Genomic DNA, 22,253 nt, shown 5'->3' on the forward strand with positions numbered 1-22,253 from the left:
TTTTCCCCTGTGCAAGAGAAAGAGCCCTCCACCATCTCCATCTTTTTTACCCTTAAGAACACAAATGCCTTACCCTCAACATTCCCAGAGTTCTCAAGGGATCGAAGGATAAATGATCCCCATTCTCCCCAGTCTGCAAGTGAGACTCCGCCCTCAGGGAGATATGGCAATAGAGACTGGACAGTAGCTTCCCACAAGGGAGCCAGAGATGGCTCTCACTGTTCACTGCCAGATACCATAGTTAGCTGTCCATATCTATCTATTGGTTAAACTCCTTGGGAACATTGACTTTCCTCTCCTCTGAAGTCTGACTAAATCCCCTGAGGCCCTACTTCTGATCTCATTGTTCAACTGAATGGGCTCTCTCCAAAGTTAACAATCATGTCTTAATAGCCAAATCTAATGTTGTTTTTTCTGACCTTGCACTTCTTGAACTCTGTAGCTTTTGCCACTATCCTTCTGAATATTCTTTCCTCTAGGTTCTCTTAACAGTGTTCTGCCCTGTGTGACCTGTGTGATCACTTCTTCACTGCATCTTCCTTCAGGTAATAATGCACACTCACCATGGTTGTTCTCCAAGGCTCTGTCCTAGAACTTCTTCTCTTTCTGTAGTCTGGCTTGGTGATCTCATCAGCTCCCATAGATTTTATTATCCTATATATGTATCATCAAGATAATTTCTTAATTTCAATAAAAGTTTATCATCTAGATGTCTAGATGATTCCCAGATCTATTTATTCTGATCTAAAATCCCATCTCACATCCCGAACTTCTTTTTGGACATCTGAAACTAGGTAATATCTCAAACTTAACAAGTCTAAGACAGAACTCTTATCTTTCCCCCACTCCCCCGCAATTCCTCCTCATTCTGAATTGGGGGTACTATTATCCTATCAGTCAGCCAAGGGCACAACTTCAGTATCATCTTCAACTCTTCTTTGTCATTCACTAAACATATCCAATCTGTGGTCATGTCTCATATCTTTACCATCAAAAAAATCTCTCATATATCCTCTTCTTCAAGTACACAGACACCACAGTGATGTATAAAATTATCACTTCCCATTTGAACTGGTATAATAATGTTATAATTGGTTTCACTGCCTCAAATCTTTCCTCACTTCAAACTATCTCTTCCATTCAAACTTCCCAAATGATTTTCTTAAAGTTTAGGTCTGTCCATTTCATGTTTGTATTAAATAAATTCACAATCTGCTGCAGGCGGTGTTCTATTGTATCCTATGGGTAACCTGTGCCTCTTTTATGGTTAGCTGTTTCTAATGTTTCTGCAACTCACCTTGGAACTCTGCTTGAGGTCTTAAGCTGTGCCTGGGAAAATCAAGGAAGACAGAGGGAATAAGGTTAGGAGTATCTTAAGGTAAGCTCCAAGGTCCTAGATCTCAATCACTCTCAAAAGCAATTTTTTTTTTCCCCTGAGGAAATTGATGTTAAGTGACTTGCTAAGAGTCAACACAGCTAGGATGTGTTAAGTGTTTGATATCACATTTGAATTCAGGTCCTCCAGATTTCAGGGCTGGTGCTCTATCCACTGTGCCACTTAGCTGCTGAAAAGCAAATCTTTAAACACTAAGTTTGCATATCCTACTTTTTAATCTCACATTGCTATTGGCCAATTGCAAATTAATTCCATTTTTCGTAAAGCTTTGAATTGATGGAGCCATTCTGGAGAATAATTGGAACTAATTTACTAAATTTACTAAACTTTCCCTTTATTCCTTTTATTCAGTGATACCAGCACCAAGCTTATATTTCAAAGAGATCAAAAAAAAAAAAAAAAAAAAAAGGAAAGGCCTCATATATACAAAAATATTTATAGCAGCTCTTTTGTTGTGATAAACAAATGGAAACTAAGGAAGTGTCCATCCACTGAAGAATGACAAAAAAAATCTTGGAATGGAATACTTCTGTGTTATAAGAAATGATGAAAGGTCTTTGCAGATGATATGATGGTATACTTAGAGAACCCCAGAGATTCTACTAAAAAAGCTATTAGAAATAATTTATAACTTCAGCAAAGTTGCAGGTTATAAAATAAATCCCCATAAATCCTCAGCATTTTTATACATCACCAACAAAATCCAACAGCAAGAGATACAAAGAGAAATTCCACTCAAAATAACTGTCGACAGCATAAAATATTTGGGAATCTATCTACCAAAGGAAAGTCAGGAATTATATGAGCAAAATTACAAAAAACTTTCCATACAAATAAAGTCAGACTTAAACAACTGGAAAAATATCAAGTGCTCTTGGATAGGCCGAGCGAATATAATAAAGATGACAATGCTCCCTAAACTAATCTATTTATTTAGTGCTATACCAATCAGACTTCTAAGAAAATATTTTAATGATCTAGAAAAATAACAACAAAATTCATATGGAATAATAAAAGGTCAAGAATCTCAAAAGAATTAATGAAAAAAAATCAAATGAAGGTGGCCTAGCTGTACCTGATCTAAAACTATATTATAAAGCAGCAGTCACCAAAACCATTTGGTATTGGCTAAAGATTAGTTGATCAGTGGAACAGGTTAAGTTCACAAGACAGAATAGTCAACTATAGCAATCTGGTTTTGACAAACCCAAAGATCCTAACTTTGGGATAAGAATTCATTATTTGACAAAACTGCTGGGATAACTGGAAACTGTGGCAGAAGTTAGCATGGACCCACACTTAACACCGTATACCAAGATAAGATCAAAATGGGTCCATGATTTAGGCATAAAAAACGAGATTATAAATAAGTTAGAGGAACATAGGATAGTTTATCTCTCAGACTTGTGGAGGAGGAAGAAATTTGTGACCAAAGATGAACTAGAGACCATTATTGATCACAAAATAGAAAATTTTGATTACATCAAATTAAAAAGCTTTTATACAAACAAAACTAATGCAAACAAGATTAGGAAAGCAACAAACTGGGAAAACATCTTACGAGTTAAAGGTTCTGATAAGGCCTCTATCAAAATATATAGAGAACTGACTCTAATTTATAAGAAACCAAGCCATTCTCCAATTGACAAATGGTCAAAGGATATGAACAGACAATTCTCAGATGATGAAATTGAAACTATTACTACTCATATGAGTGTTCCAAATCATTAATCAGAGAAATGCAAATTAAGACAACTCTGAGATACCACTACACACCTGTCAGATTGGCTAAGATGACGGAAAATAATGATGAATGTTGGAGGGATGCAGGAAAACTGGGACACTGATACATTGTTGGTGGAGTTGTGAATGAATCCAACCATTCTGGAGAGCAATCTGGAATTATGCCAAAAGTTATCAATTCGTTACCCTTTGACCCAGAGTGCTACTACTGGGGTTATACCCAAGGAGATACTAAAGAAGGGAAAGGGACCCATGTGCCAAAATGTTTGTGGCAGCCCTGTTTGTAGTGGCTAGAAGCTGGAAACTGAGTGGATGCCATAATTGGAGAATGGTTGGATAAATTTGGTATATGAAGTTATGAATATTATTGTTCTGTAAGAAATGACCAGCAGGATGAATACAGAGAGGCTTTGGAGAGACTTACATGAACTGATGCTGAGGAAATGAGCAGAACCAGGAGATCATTATATACGTCAACAACGATATTATATGAGGATGTATTCTGATGGAAGTGGATTTCTTTGACAAAGAGACCTAATTCAGTTTCAATTGATCAATGATGGACAGAAGCAGCTACACCCAAAGAAAGAACACTGGGAAATGAATGTAAACTGTTTGCATTTTTGTTTTCTTCCCGGTATTTTACCTTCTGAATCCAATTCTCCCTGTGCAACAAGAAAACTGGTTCTGCACACAATATTGTATCTAGGATATACTACAACATAGTCAACATATATGGGACTGCTTGCCATCTAGGGGAGGGAGTGGAGGGAGAGAGGGGAAAAATTGGAACAGAAGTGAGTGCAAGGGATAATTTTAAAAAATTATCCTGGCATGGGTTCTGTCAATAAAAAGTTATTGTAATAAATAAAAATAAAAAAAAATAAAAAGAATCAGTTCAAAAAAAAAAGAAATGATGAAAGGGCAAATTTCAGAGAAAACTGGGAAGATTTGGGTGAACTGGTGCAGAGTGAAATTAATAGAACCTGAATAATTAATATAATAATATTTACAAAGAGAAACATTTTTAGACTTATGAATTTAGACTTGTGAACTCTGATCAAGGCAGTATCGCAACACAATTGTAGAGGGACAGTGATGAGTTTTGCTAAGTGATGAACCCATGATGCAGAATAAGCAGCATACTTGGGGGCATGGAAATATGGTTATTTGTTTTGTTTGATTCTATTTAACATAAGGATTAGGTTTTTCCCCCTTTAAATTGGAGGGGGAAGAAGAGAATATAAATGCTTATTAATTGAAAAACAAAATGATTTAAAAGCTTAACCAATTGTCTGTTCTCTCATTTTTTCAGATTTCTTTCAGGGCAATTGGAAAACTTAAGGATCATTAATAATTGTCAATGAGTTTACTTTCTTTCTGGCTTTTTCATTCTACCCAGAAGCCCTCTCTTGAAGACAGAGAGATTTTAAGCTAGTTCTCTAAACATTATTTTTTTATAAAATTCTCACTTGTCAGAAGCATAGAAGACTATGGAAGAGATTTCAAGCCATCAAATATCAGAATTGGAAAGACCCCAAAAGTCAGAGGCAAAAGGGACTTTTGAACATGTAATGTTAGAGCAAAAGGGGGCCCTAAAATAAGGGAAGTGGCTTCATCTAGCAAGAAGGTAAAGAAACCCAGAAAAGGAGCAGATGTTAGACTGTTCTATGAAAGAAACCACTGATATCCAATCCTACAATCTAGAGTTGTGGATGGTACTGTGAACATTTTTTTTTTTTTTTTTTTTTTTGCTTTTCCCACTATGGACACTATGCTTGTTAGTGGGAGGGGGTGATTCAGGTTTACTGGGGAAATGTTCTATTTCAATTATTTTTTTTGAAAAATTGTATTTTCCCTAATCATGTATAAAAACATTTTTAACATTCATTTTTAACATACTGAGTTACAAATCCTTCCCTCCCTCTTCTTGTGACAATTAGCAATTTTATATAGGTTATATATGTATAATCATACAACACTATTTCCATATTATTCAGTCATGTTGTATATTATTAGTCTTGCTTTTAGCCTTTGTTGTTGTTCTGTTGTTTTTCTGTTATATCTGACTCTGTGACTCCATTTGAGATATTACTTGGCAAAGATACTGGGATGGTTTACCAGAAACTGAGGCAAACAAGGTGAAGGGACTTTCCCAGGGTCACCCACCTAGTAAGTGTCTGAGGTCAGAAGACGAGTCTTTCTGATTCCAGATCTGTGCTATCTAGCTGCCCTGTTTCTTTTACTGAGTAAATATTTCATGATTCTTTCTTTTACTTCTGAGATGTAATAATTATTCTTGGTTTTGCTTTATTGTTTAGTAAATGTTTCATTTTTTAAGTCTTAAAAAGTATCACTATGATAGTGAACCACACCACTGGGGGCTCAGGAGCTGCGGTAGTAAGTAACAAGAGTATATCTTTCAGACACTTGAGACTCTGAGGTCCTGTGTATTAGTCTGATGCTCTGAAAAACATTCACATGAATAAAGATATCTGGGGAGGGGAAGACAAAAAAGAAAATACAGGCATGCTCCTGACACTCAGACAGAGGAAGCCTTGTCTATCTAGAACCTACAAATTATGGTAAGCGACAGCCTCCTTTCTTCTTCACAGGAGTCCTCACCTCCCAGTCAGGCTATAAGCATCACGATGTCAGGCTCTCAATTTTGAAGAAACCTTGGCATTATCAGATAGAAACAGGGGACACTAGCCATTCACAAGGATCCTGCAGGCCTCCTATTAACTCAGAAAACCACAGATTAACAACGCTTGATTTATTTGGTTAAATATTTCCCAGTTATATGTTGATCTGGTTAAGCCCTATGCATGTGGCCCTCTGATCTAGTACAACTTTCTTTTCATAGATAGAACTTGCCAGTAATACCCTTGGCAAGTGATGAGCTAATCTCTGCTGGAATAATGGGAATTCTAGGAAGCAATCCACATCATTGCTGGGAGGGAGGGGAGAAAGAAGGGCTGCTGGGGAAGGGGAGAAAGTGGAAAGAACAGAAAGAGGGAGGAGGGACAAAGGAAAAAAGAGAGAGAAGGAAGAAAAAGAGGGAGGGAAGGAAGGGAGAAGGAAGGGAAGGGAGAAGGGAGAAACAGAGGAAGAGAAGAAAGGGGTAAGGAATAGAGAGAGGGAGGAGGGAAGAAGGAAAAGAGGGGAGAAGGTAGGTTGGGGGAGGGGGAGAAAGCCAAAAGAACAGAGAGAGGGAGGAGGGAGAAAGAGTTCTGTCCTCTCAACCACCATGCTCATGTTGATCTTGGTGTAGAACCCAAATGGTTTAACACATGAAAGTTCCTTGAGCACAGGACCTCTGCCTTCCCTGGAGCAGGAATCCCCAGGCACACTCCTATCAGCTATCAGAATATTCTCCCACAAACCATATGCTTTGTAACTTAGCTCTATTGGCCCTGATTCTGCCACTTGGTTATTAGCTACTTTGGACAAACCATTTAATCTTTGTGGACATCAGTTTCTTCATCTGTGAAATGGGCTAGGAGGTACCACACAGCAAATTTGGAATCTGAGGCTTTAGCTTTGAAACCTATATACTCCTTTTGGTGTAGGGGAAGAGGGGCTGGGACTGGAGCACCTGCCTCATATGAGCTACATCCACTATGGGTGAATTCTCCAACCCCAGCCCCAGCCCCTTCATCTCCCTCTGGCACACTGGGGTTTGCAGGCCATCCTCACCCTTCTGGCTAGCCTCCTCTGAGCAGCCTCCATTCCATCTCAGCAGCTTCTCCCAGACCTGACACCATCACTGGCATTTTAGAAACAAACCACAGCACCAGATGCAGCCATTTTCCTAAAGGTCGTTTTATTGTAAAACCATAAATACAACACTGACATGAAAATCATTAAGCAACTGATCCTTTCTAACAGTTACAGTATGTCTTTCCACCTTGGCATCAGCCACTGGAAAAGAAACTTGTAGGAACGCTTGAGACCCATCTCAAAGCAGGGTCACTGAATTCTGGACAAGGGCTTTTGGCTTACAGATAAAGAACGGAAAATGGGAACTGCTCCTTTTCTCATTGGAAATGCCCCGCTTTCCGACAGCAACAGACTGGTTAAAAACAGCAACATTGACACGGCTCAATTTCCTTTTTTTTTTCCTTTTCTTTTCTTTCGTAATTTTTTTCTAAAAATCTTCCCCCCTCCCCTTCCATCTGATATCAGTCTATATTTCAAACAGCACTAAACGTTTTTGGCTGTAAAAAGGGAAAACAGAACCGTAACGTTTAAGGAGAACAAAACGAAACAAACACAATAAACCAAAAGAAAAAACCTAAAAAACAAAATCCAACAAACAAACAGAAAAACCCTAAACCCTTGAGCTGGCCCCAAGCGTTTAAATATCACAATGAGAACTGGGAACTCAATCGTGCAATTTGGCTCTCTAGAGAGTCACTTGATCCACACCAACAATACAGGAGACTTCAAACAATTTCTTTTGTTTATTAACACAGCAAGTGTGACATTAGGTAACCTTTTATTTTTATTTTTTTTAAATACAGTACACGGTACACAGGGCCCCCATGGGTTGCCCTGTGCATTCCCCTCATGAAGACATAGCCAAGCGTTGGCCGTTTATAAAAATATTGTGTTGCTACAAAAGTATAAATTAATGCTACCGGTATTAAGAAATATTAAACACATAAAACTTATAAGGATTAAGAAAAATATTCATTAATACCTGTAGAAAACTCTGGCCTAAAAAAGATATTTTGTTTTTTTTTTGTTTGTTTTTTTATATTTTTGTATTTTCTCTTTTTTTCTTTTTCTTTTTTTTTTTTTTTAAAGATGACTTGAGTTTCTTACACTCACAGAGAAAAAGACACACCCTCAGGTGTGTCTATGGTATTGCCTAGAACGTCTGTTATCTACAGAAAGAGAAAGGAAGATGGACACCCACAGTTACTGAGGGAAGGGAGCAGGAGAGAGAGGGAGAACAGTTGGTCATGGGCTTGACCTGATTATGAATGACTCATAATTCAACTCCAACAGAGGTCATAGGGGAAGGAACACCGACAACAGTGACAGCAACAAAAACTTTTCCAAAAATAGTTTTACTTGGGTTGTTATATAAAAGGTTTTCCTGACATTTGTCCAAGTGGGTTTGCACCTTGACTTTCCCACCCCACGGGTCAGTGGGTTTCCCCCAGCCTTCTTTGCACAGATTCTCTTAACCTTTCTCTCTTAGGGAATGCCCTTAGCTCCCACGGAGGGAGGATGCCCAGGAGAAAGGTCCCTTGCCTCTCCTTCTTGCCCTTCTCCCCCCAGACCCCTAGTACAGCCGGTCTTTCTCTTGTTGGTTACCAGCCAGCTTGGATTTCAGAAAGCACCGAAGGAATCTGAGACCCCTGAGGTTTTACACGAGGCTAGGCCATGCCCCATTTAAGGAACTTTGGTTATAAAAAAAAAGTAAGTTGCCCATTAGGACATGATCTGTCCTGTGTCCCTTGGATGGGTGGGTTGGGTTCCCTAGTGGATGAGTGGGCAGGAGACCCACTTTTGAACAGTGATGTGAATACCCAATGACAAATCTTCCTCCTTCAATAACAAAGATGAACACAACTTGGGTTTTTCATTATGACCAAGGGAAAAGAACAGTAACTACCTTCATGCAGCTGCCTACACCACAATTTGACACCCTTAGCAAGTAAGAGAATGAGCCCTGCACCTCAAGGCAAACCTGGAACTCCTCCTGCTGAACCCAGGGCTCTAGCAATAATAGTTCTGCAAACAAAACCAACAAGTAAAACAAACAAAAATCAAAAACAATGTGAAAAAATCCAACTACTCCCCAAACCTCAAATCCAAACCCAAACAAAACCCTAAAAACAATTAAAATTAGGGGGAAGGAGATTCCAGGACATGCTAAATCATTGGTTTACCATACCTGGCCTAGCAAAACAAGTGCTACAGTCACGGAGGAGGAGTAAGCAGAGAGAGGGAGAGGAGGAAAGAAGGAGGGCAGGCCAGCTAACTTATTAGACTTGCTCATTCGGAATGACCCATGCTGCTTTTAGGACAAGGCTGGTGGCACGGGGTTGGCTTGGGCCTCTTCTGGGACCACGAGCCTCACGGTTGCAGGAAAAACTGAACAAAATTTCTTGGTTATGATTCCCAGGCAATGGGAGGTGGGGAATATTGGAGGGGAGGATCTAGCAGCCAGCTCCTGGCCTGGTAGACAGGCAGGGAGATTCTCCTCAAACCCTAAGTCTCATCCTTCAGAAATTTCCCCAGAGATGAGAACACAGCAGCTATTTGAGACAGAAACAAATGTTAAAAAATCACAGCCTAATTATTTTGGGGGGAAAATGGGGGTGGGGTAGAGGTTCTGTCTAGTTGGGTTCAAAGCAACTGACAGAGCAGTTAAGATGCTTTGAATTATGGCCATTTCCTAGAAAGAAAGCCTGTCTTTCTACAGAGCAGCATCCCATCAAGTTGCCCCAACTTTCTTTGCTGCTCCATAGGAGCCAACTCTCGCTGGCTTTTATTCACATCCAACCCCTCTCCAGGATTCTCTGTGTTCATTCTGTCTCTGCCCATCAGGTACACTCAGCTTTATGTGTTTCTCTCCAGAAGCCTGCTTTCCCAGACTCAGAGCTACAAAGTGCTGACGTAGTCTCCTGCCTCCTAAGGCTGGACCCCAGAGACATTTATGGCTGGGCCCCTTCTCTGCCTCTCAGGAGACTGGGATTGGAGGGTTCGACCTTGTCGCTCACAATGATCATCCACTCCCTACACCCACTTCTTCCTCTAACCCTCCATGAGGGCTCCTTGAGTCACTTAAAAGGGAGCTGTCTTGGCTGAACATACCAAAACTTTCCCAAGGTAAAAGAATAAGGGAATAATACCAACTCACAAGAACAGGGAGGGGTTTAGTGTCCTAGATGAAGGTGTTCCCTGAAATTGTGTTTCTTCCTAAAGGTGTCTGACATAAGTTTTAAGAACTCTCTTGGGAGGAGTCCATACTAGGCTAGAGGCAGGGACTTTCACAATGAAGAAGGGCCCACCCCACCAAGAACCTCATCCTTTCTTGCCTAGTCAGAGCAGCAACACCCACGGCTGACTAAGATGGTAATGCAATGAATGAGGTGGACACAGAGTGCTTCTGAAAGAGAGCAAAAGCAGAAGGTTGTGGGGCAAAAAGGGACACCTGGTGCTTCTCTGATGGAAATGCCCAGGTGGTCTAGTGTGGGTGGCTACTGTAGCCCCCGTTATTATTCTGGAAGCCTACATGCTTTCTTTGTCTCACCAGCATGAGAAATGAAGAACAGCATAAAGACCTACATTCCTCCCATTTGGATGTCTTATAGACTGGTCCTTACTGGGTCTAGGGTCTCTCAGGAAAGAAGGAAATAATGCTTCAGGATTGCTTTACAGGTGGTAAACTTCTAGATGGTAGAGAGGAAGAGGTACCCAGAGCAACCTTGTTGGCAAAGAGAGAAAAGGGGATGAGGATGGAAATGCTGGATCACTATCCATCACCTAGGTGTTTTATATTTCTATAAAACAATACAGGCCCAGAACATTTTTTATCCTGGAGATTCAGAGGTTCTGTAAGAACTGTCCTTTTCAAACCACAGGCACCATTCTGTGGAGGACCTGAGAACAATTTCACCTTAGATGTTGTCCTTCAGGCCCTGTGGTCAAGCTAGAGACATCTCATCAATCCCCAAGATCACAAAACTCCTATGATAGGTCAAATGCTGTGCTAGCGACTGAATGCTAAAGGAGTTGTCCAAATTCTTTGGCTGTGTTAAAATCTGGAACAACTGAATATTGCTGAGACTAAGACAAGGATGGGGGTTGGAAGGGGGGAGGGATTGGCTAGGCCATGGCTATTTTCTGGCTGTGACATGCAATTCTTTGTAATGGCATTTGTCTTGCATGAGAACTCTAGCCAAGAGACTCTTGTCAAGGTCTCTCCAGTCCCCAGTGCCAATTTCTGGGGAAGCAGAGGGAAGAAGAGAGAAATCTTCACCAAACCCATTAATTAATTGTTCCCCTTTCACAGCCCTTTGGAGACTAAGTTTACAAGAAGCAGCAAGCTTCCCAAGAAAGGAAAAAAAATACAAAGTGGAATTCACTTAAAATCTCAAGAATGAGAGGGGACAGTCCAATCCCTGGATGTTGGTGAGGGAAAGCAGGGGATGAGGCAAAAACGAGGTAAGATTGGTTGTTTACTTTGAATTTAAAAATAAACATTTTCACCGCAGTACAGTTTCTAAGCTTCAGAGTGGTAGGGGCCAAACACTTGTCTAAGAATCACATACAAAGTTCATTTCCCTGGATACAGTAAATCATACACAGGAGCAACTTGGGAGGGAAAAAATACAGCAAAATCCCTCCCACTATGCTCTCCCAGATCATCACCTCCTTTTAAGAAAATGATACAATTAACTCAGATGCAGAAACCACCAACTACCTTGATGATTTTTCCTTTTAAATATGGATGGAAAGATTAGGGAAGATTCTGGAGACAGAATCTGTAAATCAAAGTGATTCCTCCTTTCCCTAAAGGTGATGATCTGGGCCTAGGGCTCACTAACTTTCAACCAAGCTCACTCCTACTGATGGCACAGGGAAGGAGGGAATTCAAGAATTGCTTATTATAGATAGGATTTCTACTTTCCCTCCTCATGGCATGAGGCCTTTGATTGCAGAGGTATCTCATGGTAAAATAGGGTAATGCATAAGTTATTGATGATATAGATATTCCTTACCTAAGCTGTTAGAATTTCTTTGAAAACAAGGCAAATCATGTAGGAAAACCATCTGGGGTCACTTTCTGAAAGGGCCAACAAGAGCCTCAACTCTTCCCAAAATAAAGATGAGCAGAGGAAGGCTACACCCCAAGAGAGTTACCTTAAACATGCAGATCAAAGGCCATACAGTACATAAGCCTCAAGAGACAGAGTTCTGAGCCTTTCCAGCCCATCTCTATCCAGTGAGGATGAGGGTACCAAGTGGAGAACCGGCATCTCCAGGATCAGCCCAGACAGGTCACCGCCCGTCCACTGGGTCCATAGATTTCAAATCCCCATGTGTAGGGAAGAGAAATAAAAATTTCACAACTGGGAGGGACCCCAAAAATGATGTAATCAAGCCAGGCTCAATATAAATACACTCCTAAAGGCAAAATCCCCTGACACTGGACTTTGGCACGGAGTCTGTAGAGGCCCACAGGGCACCCAGTCCTATTGCCTTGTAGGAATGGGATTCTGAGTCAAACATCAGGAACCCTGGGACTGACCAACTTGCGCCCCCTGCTCTGAGGGTTCTGGGTAGCAGGACCAAGGACAAGGGGGAAGCTGTGGGTCTGACATGCCGCTGGACATGAACTCTGATCAACTCACAGGCCTCTAATGAGCTACAACAATTCAGTGATGTGATGAGTAGTGTAATGCACTATAGGTATTTTTAGACATTCCTGGTACCGGAGATGAATGAGGCAAAACGAACCAGGAGGGAATATGCTTTTCACTTACATTCAGAAGGTATCCTAAGCCACATGCTTCCACCAGATGCGATGCTATGCTTGTGAAATCATGGAATCCTCTGCATCGTTAGGCCCCAACCCCCCACCCCGACCCGCTCGCCCCCATGCCTTCGGAAGGAATTCATCCTTTGGAGATCTGGACTATACAGGGAAGGCTTAGTAAAAATGTTAGCCTGTCACTTACGCCACGGAGATGAGCTAGTTTACAGTATGACTTGGGGAGAAGGGGCAAAAGGAAGGGAGGAAGGGAAAAGATATATATTTTTTAAAAACCATAAACATAAGTTACAGACATTCAGTGCCTCCTAGAGGGTTCTAAAATCAAACTTTAAAAACAAAAATAAAAATTAAAGAAAGGTTAAAACCCACTAAAATGTTAAAAAAAACCAAACAAACCTCAAAAAACTAATGTATGGAGACAGTTTACTAGAGTAACTACTTTTCTGAAAATTTTTCTTCTCCATCTTATATTTTAAAAAAGCAAAAAATCCTATTTGTTTCCATAATGTCTCCTTTCCTGATCTGAGAGATAGGTGTGTTTCTAGAACGCAGCTGCCTTTATAACATGGGATAGATGTTAGGAAGGCGGCTGATCAATGCCCTGAAAATATACAAGGTAATTGGAAAAGCAAAGTCCAGTGCAGATATTGTCCACTTAATGCAGATTCAAATATCCATGGCAAGACAGCCCCAAAGGGGAGAGGGTGAGGGAGGAGGGGATAGGAAAGGGAAGATAGAGGTTTGAAGGGGAAAGGGAGGAGAAATCAAAGAAACTTCAAGTCACTTTTAGATCTCAGCTGCCTGAAGACTTTACAACATCAGCCTCCTACTGGTCTACACACCTGAAAACATGGAGAATCTGTTTAAAAAAAAAAAAAAAAGCCCTGATGGAGACAAGAAGCATTTTCCTGGTAAAGTACTCCCTCTCTCACATACACTCATTTTTCCTCGTATACCCCACAGAGTGCAGCATGTACACGCGAGTATGTGTCCATGAGCACGGGGGATATATGTGTATGCACGTATGAGGTTCCACGGTCTGCATAGAGACCCACGAACCACATATTCCCATACACAATGTATGTGTATTTATCCATATGGTATACGTACATATGTACATACACGCCCGTGTGCCGTACACACACTCATGTATATACACATAGAAAAAGCACTTAAGTTTCCAGGGGCATTTATAATGAGGTCCACAGTGTTTAGAACTTAAATTCCTTTTCTTTGATTGCGACAGTGTTTTATAGTTATTATTATTATTATTATTATTTTTAAACTAAAAGACAGTTTTAAAGCATGTTGGACTTCAAAAACATGAGTTTGTTCATGTCTTCGGGGCTAAGAAGCCGCCTCCTTTTAATGAGAAGTGCTTGCTCACACATATTTACACACTCACTCCTGGCCCCCACAGCGGGCACCGCGAGCAGCCAAAAGGCAAGTTTGGCTAGTTTCGTATGCTTTTGGGTCACGCAGGACCAGTACTGAAAGAGGTCAGGGGTGGACTGGAAGAGAGGTTCCTGCAAATAGTCATAGACTTCATTTTTCCCAAACCGGTCATCTTCCTGAGCGGTGGCGGCCTCGCCGGAGGCCCGGGGCTTCTTGGCGGAGGCAGGCTCGAAGTCCGCCTCCTCGGTCCAGGACTCCTTCACCTCGTTGATGAGCTCGCACACCTTGCCAATGATCTCTTCATGCTGGTAGGGTGGGACGGGCCGCAGCTTCTGCTGGGGGTCCAGGATCATGGCGACCTTGTGAGCTGAGTGCACCTTGAAGTTCTCCTTGAGGGCCTCCAGGAAGAGGTGGCAGAGCTTGCTGACAACCCCGGCGTCGTTGGCCTTGGAGGTGAAGAGCTTCTCCAGCTTCACGTAGGTGGGCAACACCAGCTGCAGGGTGGGCCGGCTCTCGTGGCTCAGCTCGATCACGGCCTGCTTCACAGGAGCCAGGATGGCAGCCAGGTTGCTGAGGAGGTGCTTGTTCAGGTTCTGGATGAGGTTCATCTTCTTGGCGCGGCTGTAGAACTCACAGATCTGCTCATAGCGCTCGTGCACCAGCAGCAGGGAATCGGTCACCGAGTTCCAGCAGGGCGGCGGCGAGGTCTCCTCCAGGGAGCCGAAGGTCTCCTTGGAGAGGCCTGTGGAGCCGGCCAGGTCTTCACAGACATTTAGCAGCTCGATCACCTCGTGCATATTGCGGGCCTGCAGCGTCCGCTTGTTCAGCACGCTCTGCACCACCGAGTTCAAGGCACAGGCTGAGCAGCGAAGGCACATGCCGGCCTTGGAGAAGGCGGCCGAGTTCACCCGGCAGTCCGTGACGTAGACCGTCCTGATCTCAGACATCACGAACTCAGACAGCACATTCTGGACCCAGTGGTGCACAAAGTCCCCGCTGTCCCGGATGTCCACGCCCTTGATACCCAGGACATAGCTCTTGATGTGATTGCCCTCAGCCTGGTAGGCCGTGAGGATGTAGCAGGAGTCGGGGCCGATGCTCTGTGAGTGGCAGGTCACGCCGATGCCCAGGCAGGCGTTGCTGCCCAGTGCGCAGGTGACCTTCACCTTCACCTGGTTGTACATCCGGGGCAAGTGTTTCAAGGCCAGCGTGTTGAAGTTGCCGAGGATCTCAGTGACTGAGAAAGCGCCGTAGCGGGCGCCGCTGTCCACCAGGGTCTGAGCCAGTTTGAGGAACTCCTTCCCGCTCACCACACTCAGCGTGCCCAAGTCCGCACACATCACGCGCAGCAGCCGTTCCGCGATGTTCTGCCGCTCCTTCTCTGGGATGGTGCTGTTGGGAACCGAGCCGCTCACGGAAGCTACGGAGATGGGGGGACAAAGCGGAGAGTGATTATTCCTAGCCAAGGACCCTTGGGAGAAGTGCAATCCAATTTCCTTCCCTACACATGATATAAACACAAATGACAGCTCTCATTTACCTGGCACCTACGATGTGCCAGGCCCCACACTAAGTGCTTTTACCACTATGCCCTCATTTGATCCTCACAACAGCCTTGAGCAGTAGGTGCTCACATGATCCCCATTTTCATAGGAGGGAATGGACTGAAGACTTTACCACATCAACCTCCTACTGGTCTCCACACCTGAAAACATGGAAAGTCTTTAAAAAAAAAAAAAAAAAAAAGCCCTGAGGGAGACAGGGGCATTTTCCTGGTAAAGTGAACCTCTCTCACACGTTCATTTTTCCAGAGGGAAAACAAAAGGGGAAGTGACTTGGCCGGATAATCCAGCCATGGAGCTTCCTGACTCCAGATCCAAACCTATCAGCTTCGATGGGCCACGGTTTCTGCATCTATAAAGTGTGCCTTTTCCTCTCCTGCCTCTCTTCTCCAAGGTGGGACAACTTGAGAACTTCTAATCATAATTAAAGATAAAAATGGTAATAGTGATGGCTCTGAAGCCCACAAAGTGCTCTATCTGTGTTATTGCACCAAGGCAGGGGCAAGGAGAGAGCCCGGGAAGAGGCAGGGAGAGAGCCTGGGAGGAGATAGAGGCCCCAGAGAGCCACCCTCACTACATACTGTTGTTGGTACTGTTCCTTTGAGGCTGTGGCTTCCACTTCTCTTCCACCACAGCTGGAGGCGACCGTGGCTGGTTGAAGGCGATGTTGTTCTCATTGTCAGCTGTAAGACACAAAAGAAGGTGATGGCTAAGCCTTGGCTCAAAAGGATATTCTCATCCCCGGCCAGGGTCCAAGCTCCCAGATCCAGACAGGACCACGGAGGCAGCCTTCCATTAGGAAAGAGGGTAACAAGTTTATGTCCCCAGCTCTGGGTGGTTTTTCTTCCAATTAAAGAGATGGCCAGAATCCACCAACAGAGAGGAAGATTATAAAACTGACTCTTGGACCCACCTTGGCAACTTTTTTCCAAGTGGTTTCCTGATCACTCTCACTCCCACTAACTTGCTATGTGAGCATGCTCAGTCCTATTCCACTTTCTATTCCACTTCCTCTGGACCTCAATTTTGTCTTCTATAAAATGAGAGGGTTGGACTAATTGGTCTGGAAGGTTCCTTTCTGCCCTGTCATTCTCTGTGCTTCTGTATCCTAAAGTCCCTCCCTGCTACTACATCCCATGTTCTAAGGTCTCTTCTAGCTCTGATATTCTGCATTCTGAAGTCTCTTCCAGCTCTGATATTCTCTATTCTAAGACCTTTTTAGCTCTGACATCCTGTATTTTAAGGTCTCTTCTAGCTCTGATGATATGTTTTAAGGTCCATTCTTGTTTCAATATCTTGTGTTTTAAGGTCTCTTCTAGCTCTGACAGTCTATATTCTAAGACACACTTTTAGTTCCATCATCCTGTGTTTTAAGGCCTTTCTAGCTTCGCCATCTTTTATTCTAAAGTCTCTAACTCTGACATTTGTGTTTTAAGGTTCATTCTAGCTCCAACATCTTGTGTTTTAAAGTCTGACATTCTGTGTTTTAAGATCCATTCTAGCTCCAACATGCTGTGTTCTAAGGTATCTTCCAGGTTTGACACTGTGATTTAAGGCCCTTTCTAGCTGTGACAACTTGTGTTCTAAAGTCTGACATTCTGTGTTTTGAGATCTATTCTAGCTCCAACATCTTATGTTTTAAGGTATCTTCCAGCTGTGACATTCTGTATTTTAAAGACCTTTCTAGAGCCAACATCTTATATTCTGAGGTCTCTTCTACTCTAACATTCTGAGTTCTTAAGTCCCCTTCTAGTTCTAACATTCTGAGTTACATTCTGAGTTCTAAGCCTGTTTCATTTCTGACATTGCATCCCAATGACTTTTAGAGGTCTAACACTCTCTTCCAAAGGGCCGTCTATATTCTATTTCCAAGGCTCCTTCGAGCCCTGATATTTGATGTTCCAAAGGCTATTCAGGTTCTGATGTTCTAAGTACCAAGGAAAGGCCCTTGAAGCTCGGACATTTTATATTTTAGTACCCTGACCATCGTAGAGTCTACCAGTCTATGTTCAAGGTCCTTCTAGCCCGTAATCAGTATTTTGTATTTTGAAATCCTTTTCCATAACACAGTATAAAATTCTGAGCAAGAAGACCTGGGTTCAAATATCCTCTCTGATTTCACCACCTGTGGAACTTGTGCAGATCCCTTAGCCACAAAGTCCCTTCTACTGTGGTCTCAAGATCCCTTCCAGCTCTGACACCTATGAGTCACAACCACAAACACACTGTCCACTGTCCATGGCAAGGCAGGGTGAGAGCAGAAGCTTTCTGGATAGGAAACTGAGAAGGTAGTTTATTAGAGGGAATTACCCTCTCTGATTCAATACCAAGTTAATGAGATTTATGTATTTGGGCTTGATCCTCCTTATCAGGCAGGTTGTAAACTGCACAGATCATGGCTCCTCAAATTCATTCAATGGCACCAAGCTTTTAATCCCAGTTCAGCCTAGCTGTCCCTTTTATTCCTGTGTACTGGATTGCCAGGAAGGCATTATACAGTAGCACCAGACCTGAACAAAGCAGTCTAAAGGAAGTCAGAGCTGTATATTGTACTGTATAATTATAGAATAAGCCCCCCCCCCCTTTTGTATTTTGCTGTTCTAGCTCAGAAACTCAGGCACCAATTTGCATTTTAATTGCTTCTCTCCATTGTGTTGCTGTTTGGGGATGAGGATGCACCTATAATCTTCCCTAATTACAGTTTAGCCTCTAAAAGTCACTAAGGGAAAGGCTGGAGGGCCAACAATTCTGCTGTCAAGAACTGGAGTTCAGAGGATTTCATTATTCTCAAGAGAAGAGAAACCCAACCTGGAACATAGCTGCTAATAATAATTAAAATAATAACAACAATAGCTAATAGTTATGGCGCTCTAAGGTATACAAAGTGCTTTATCCATATTATCTCATTTGATCCTTACAACAGCCCATGGCTTTGATATCATTATCATCCTCATTTAACTGAGTAGGAAACTAAGGCTGATAGGTTAGGTGATTTGCCAAGTTCCTACAAGTCAATAAGCATTTATTAAGCATCCACTAAGTACCTGGCACTGTGCTCAGTGCAGTCTCACAGATCATCTAGTCCCAATTGCTTACTCTATCAATTAGGAGGCTGAGGCCCACCGAGGGTAGACTGATCTGCCCATGTCGTACAGGGCTACTCCCAGAAGTCTCATGTCAGAGCGATTCAAGGGCTTCCTAACAATCCCTCCAGGTTTTTTCTCTCTCACAGTCCCCTAACCCACACCCTCTGTTCCAGACTTCTGCTTATGTCTGGCCTTTCATGTCTCTAAGATTTTAATTGAGGGACTGTCAGTCAGGCCACTGCTTCTCTTCCTAGACCCACCTCGTCCAGGAAATTTTCCCTGAGCATCCCAAGGCTTCTCTCGCCTCTGAGTTTCTGTAACACTTCCTGTTTATTTCTATGTCTCATCTGACACTGAGCACATGAGGCTTTCTGTTATTAGCGAACTTTTATAGGGCTGTTTATCTTATTTTTCCTACTAGACAATAAACCAATACAAGGTTTTACTCATTTTTGGAATGACTCCTACCCTCACCCTCCTGTATCTAGCACAACTCCCTGCTGCCCAGAGTAGGTGCCCTGGAAATATTTGTTGACTGATTCACTAAGTGACCCAATTAATGGATATCTGCACACACATAAATATCAAAGGAAATATTTCAAGAGTCAATTTCTCAAAGTTGTTTCCTTTTTTAACTTTACCCTTCCCCCAAACAAAGTCCTTATTTTGTGGAAGGCACTAGGCTGATGTTGGAGATGCAAAGATAAAAATGAAAAATACACCCCTTCCTTAAGCAGCATATAAAGTCCTGAGGGAGCACACTATGTACACAGATAGATAAATATAAAATAATTTGAGAGCACCCTGAACCTAAGGAGCCATGATAGGAACAAGGGACCATCTGATGTGAGCCCTGAAAGAAGCTAGGAATTTTAAGACACAAAAGTGAGGAGGGAGGGCAGAGATGGGAATCCTGTGCAATGACATGATACTAAGGTATCTCAAGCTTATCTTGTTGTGATGGCAAAGAACTAGAAATTGAGAGAATCCCCTTCCATTGGGAAAGGGCTAAACAAGTTGTGAAATTGTGATGGAATATTATTGTGCTGAAGGAATGATGAGCAGGCAGATTTTAGAAAAACCTGGAAAGACTTACATGAATTGATGCTGAGTGAAGTGAGGAGAATCAGAACACTGTACACAGAAACAGCAATATTTGAAGATGAAGAACTATGAATGACTTAGCTCTTTTCATAAAGACAATGATCCAAGACAACATCAAAGGATTCAAGATGAAAAATGTTATCCACCTCCAAAGAAAACATTGATGTGGTCTGAATATACACTGAAACAACTTCTTTCTTTTTCTCTTTCTTCCTTCCTCTTGTCTTCTCGTACAATATGACAAATATGGAAATATTGATATGATTACCCATGTATAACCTTTATTAGGTTGCTTACCGTCTCAGAAAGGATGGAGAAGAAAGAATTTGAAATTCAAAACTTTTCTAAAAAAGAATGCTAAAAGTTGTTTTTACATGTAATTGAGATAAAATAAAATTTTATTTAAAAAAATAAAGGACATGGGGGGAAAATCCCATGCTGATAAAATTGTGTTTTATTCTTGAAGCAACAAAGAAGCACTGAAGATTTTTGAGCAGGGAAGTTATATTACCAGAACTGTGCTTTGGTAAGATATTTTACTAGCAACATAGACAACAGTTTGCTGGGACGAAGAAGGGAAGATTTGAGAGAGAGGTGAGAGAGGAGAAAGACCATTTTGAGGCTATTAATATAATGATCCATACTAGATGTAATGATAGTTTGAACTAGGACAGCAGTCATGTAAGTGAAGAGAAGGGGATACAAATATAGATAAAAGATATTTTGGAGGAAGAAAAGATATGACTTGATGACTGACTGAATGGAATAGAAGTGGGGAGAAATTGTGAGTTTGAGGTTACAAACATGGAAGGTTTGTAAAGATGGATGATGACTGAAAGGACAGTAGAAAGAGGGGGATATAGCAAGAGATATTTTAAAGATAAAATATATATGACCTCATGACAGACTGGTGGAGGGAAGGATGATAAAAGTGGGGCAACAAAAAAGATGGTGGTTCCCTTAGGAGACAAAATGAAGTAACTTTGGGCATGCTAACCATTTGTCTAGAATCCAACTTCTGAATTTTTGGCATTAGAAAGGTCCTTTGAGAGCACTTAGTCCAAGCTCCTCTATTTACAAATGACGAAACTGAGGTCTGGGGCAATGACCTGTCCACATAGTCCACATGTGCTAGAACAAGATCCAGGGCTTCCCCACCCCAGTCCAGCACTCTTCTTATTACAAGGGGCTATCCTCTCATACATACTGTATGGTATATGAGCCTTTTGAGCTGTTTTCTTCCTTAAAGACTCCCACCTTTGGAAACTTCTCCCTTGCTCCTATGTGCAAGGTAGTTATGTCTTTCTCATTTGAACAGAAGTAAAAACGCCCATATCCTGGTTCTTGCTACCCATGGTTAAACTCTCAGACACCCAGGCCTCTGTGTCCTTAGGTCTCCTGGTCTCAGGTCTCTTGGTCTCTGAATGATCTTCGGCTCCACCTGCCCTGCATCCTTGCCCCAGAACTCTAAAGGGAAGCCTCCACCACTGAAACATCAAATGTGGGCCATGATGAAACACTACTTGGTTTCAATGATATTTTGCAGCTCTGTCCAACATCCAGGCCACCATTGAAACTAACAGGACTCAGCTAGGTGGTGCAGTGGCTAGAATGTTGGGTCTATAGTCAGGAAGACCTGCATTCAAATCTGGCCTTAGATACTTACTATCTGGGTGACCTAGACAAGTCACTCAACACTACTTGCCTCAGGTTCCTCATCTGTAAAAATGAGTCGGAGAAGGAAATGGCAAACCTCTGTAGTATCTTTGCCAAGAAAACCCCAAATAAGGTCACAAAAAGTTGGACATGCCTGAAAAACAGCAACAAATCAACTTATTTCATATTCCTCTTCCTAACTAGTTTTGATATTTAATTGGAAAAATATCTGTTTCCTGGGACCAGGAAGTCACTGGGTGACACCTGTCTCTCACACTCAAACACATACTATCCTCACATTCTTAGTTTCCTGGAAGGCACACGAGGTGGGGGAAAAGGCAGAGTGCAGAAACCAAGAAATACTGAGAAGAAGGGAAAAGGATAGTGAAAAGAGGAAGGAAAAAAAAGAGGAAGGAAAAGAGGAGAAGAATGCCAAAAGTAAGAAATAGGAAGAAGAATTGGCAGGAAACATTTCTTCTCTCTTCAAAGATACTCTAAATCCTGAACATCTTCCTCTAAAGAATTCTTACTGGTCCTCAACCCCATTTCTTGGACTGGGAATATCCTTAAGACTAGGCTTCCAAGCAACCCACCTGGGGGCCTTTCCAACCCCCAGAACCAACCTTCCCATGAAAGGGCCATTCCTGGAGTCCTCTCTATTTTTTATATGAGCCATAGAAATGGAAACCCAGCACCTGCACAGACTTGGTTTGTCCATAGAAACCTGCTTTCCATGCTGAGCCAAATGAAGACTTGAAGGAGAGACAATTGGATATTATTCTGGATACAAA

At 42.2% G+C, this 22,253-nt stretch overlaps 1 protein-coding gene across 9 annotated transcripts in view; it reads right to left on the reverse strand.

Annotated features, from left to right (window-relative positions):
* Positions 1–6,853: 6,853 nt before the first annotated feature.
* The window catches only part of ZNF618 (zinc finger protein 618), a 156,854-nt gene continuing 141,454 nt past the window's right edge, over positions 6,854–22,253 (reverse strand). For 4 of the 9 annotated variants that reach the window (XM_031954631.1, XM_031954628.1, XM_031954629.1 and 1 more), the window contains 2 exons: positions 16,198–16,299; positions 6,856–15,474 (listed from right to left, as the gene is read on the reverse strand). In XM_031954631.1, the coding sequence (XP_031810491.1) occupies positions 13,958–15,474; positions 16,198–16,299 (1,619 nt within the window). In that variant the 3' untranslated portion in view covers positions 6,856–13,957. Of the gene's footprint in view, positions 15,475–16,197; positions 16,300–22,253 lie in introns of all 9 variants that reach the window. The other 5 variants (XM_031954637.1, XM_031954636.1, XM_031954632.1 and 2 more) reach the window with 4 other exon arrangements.

This window comes from Sarcophilus harrisii, chromosome 2 (genome assembly GCF_902635505.1).
Source record: "Sarcophilus harrisii chromosome 2, mSarHar1.11, whole genome shotgun sequence".
NCBI lineage: Eukaryota > Metazoa > Chordata > Mammalia > Dasyuromorphia > Dasyuridae > Sarcophilus > Sarcophilus harrisii.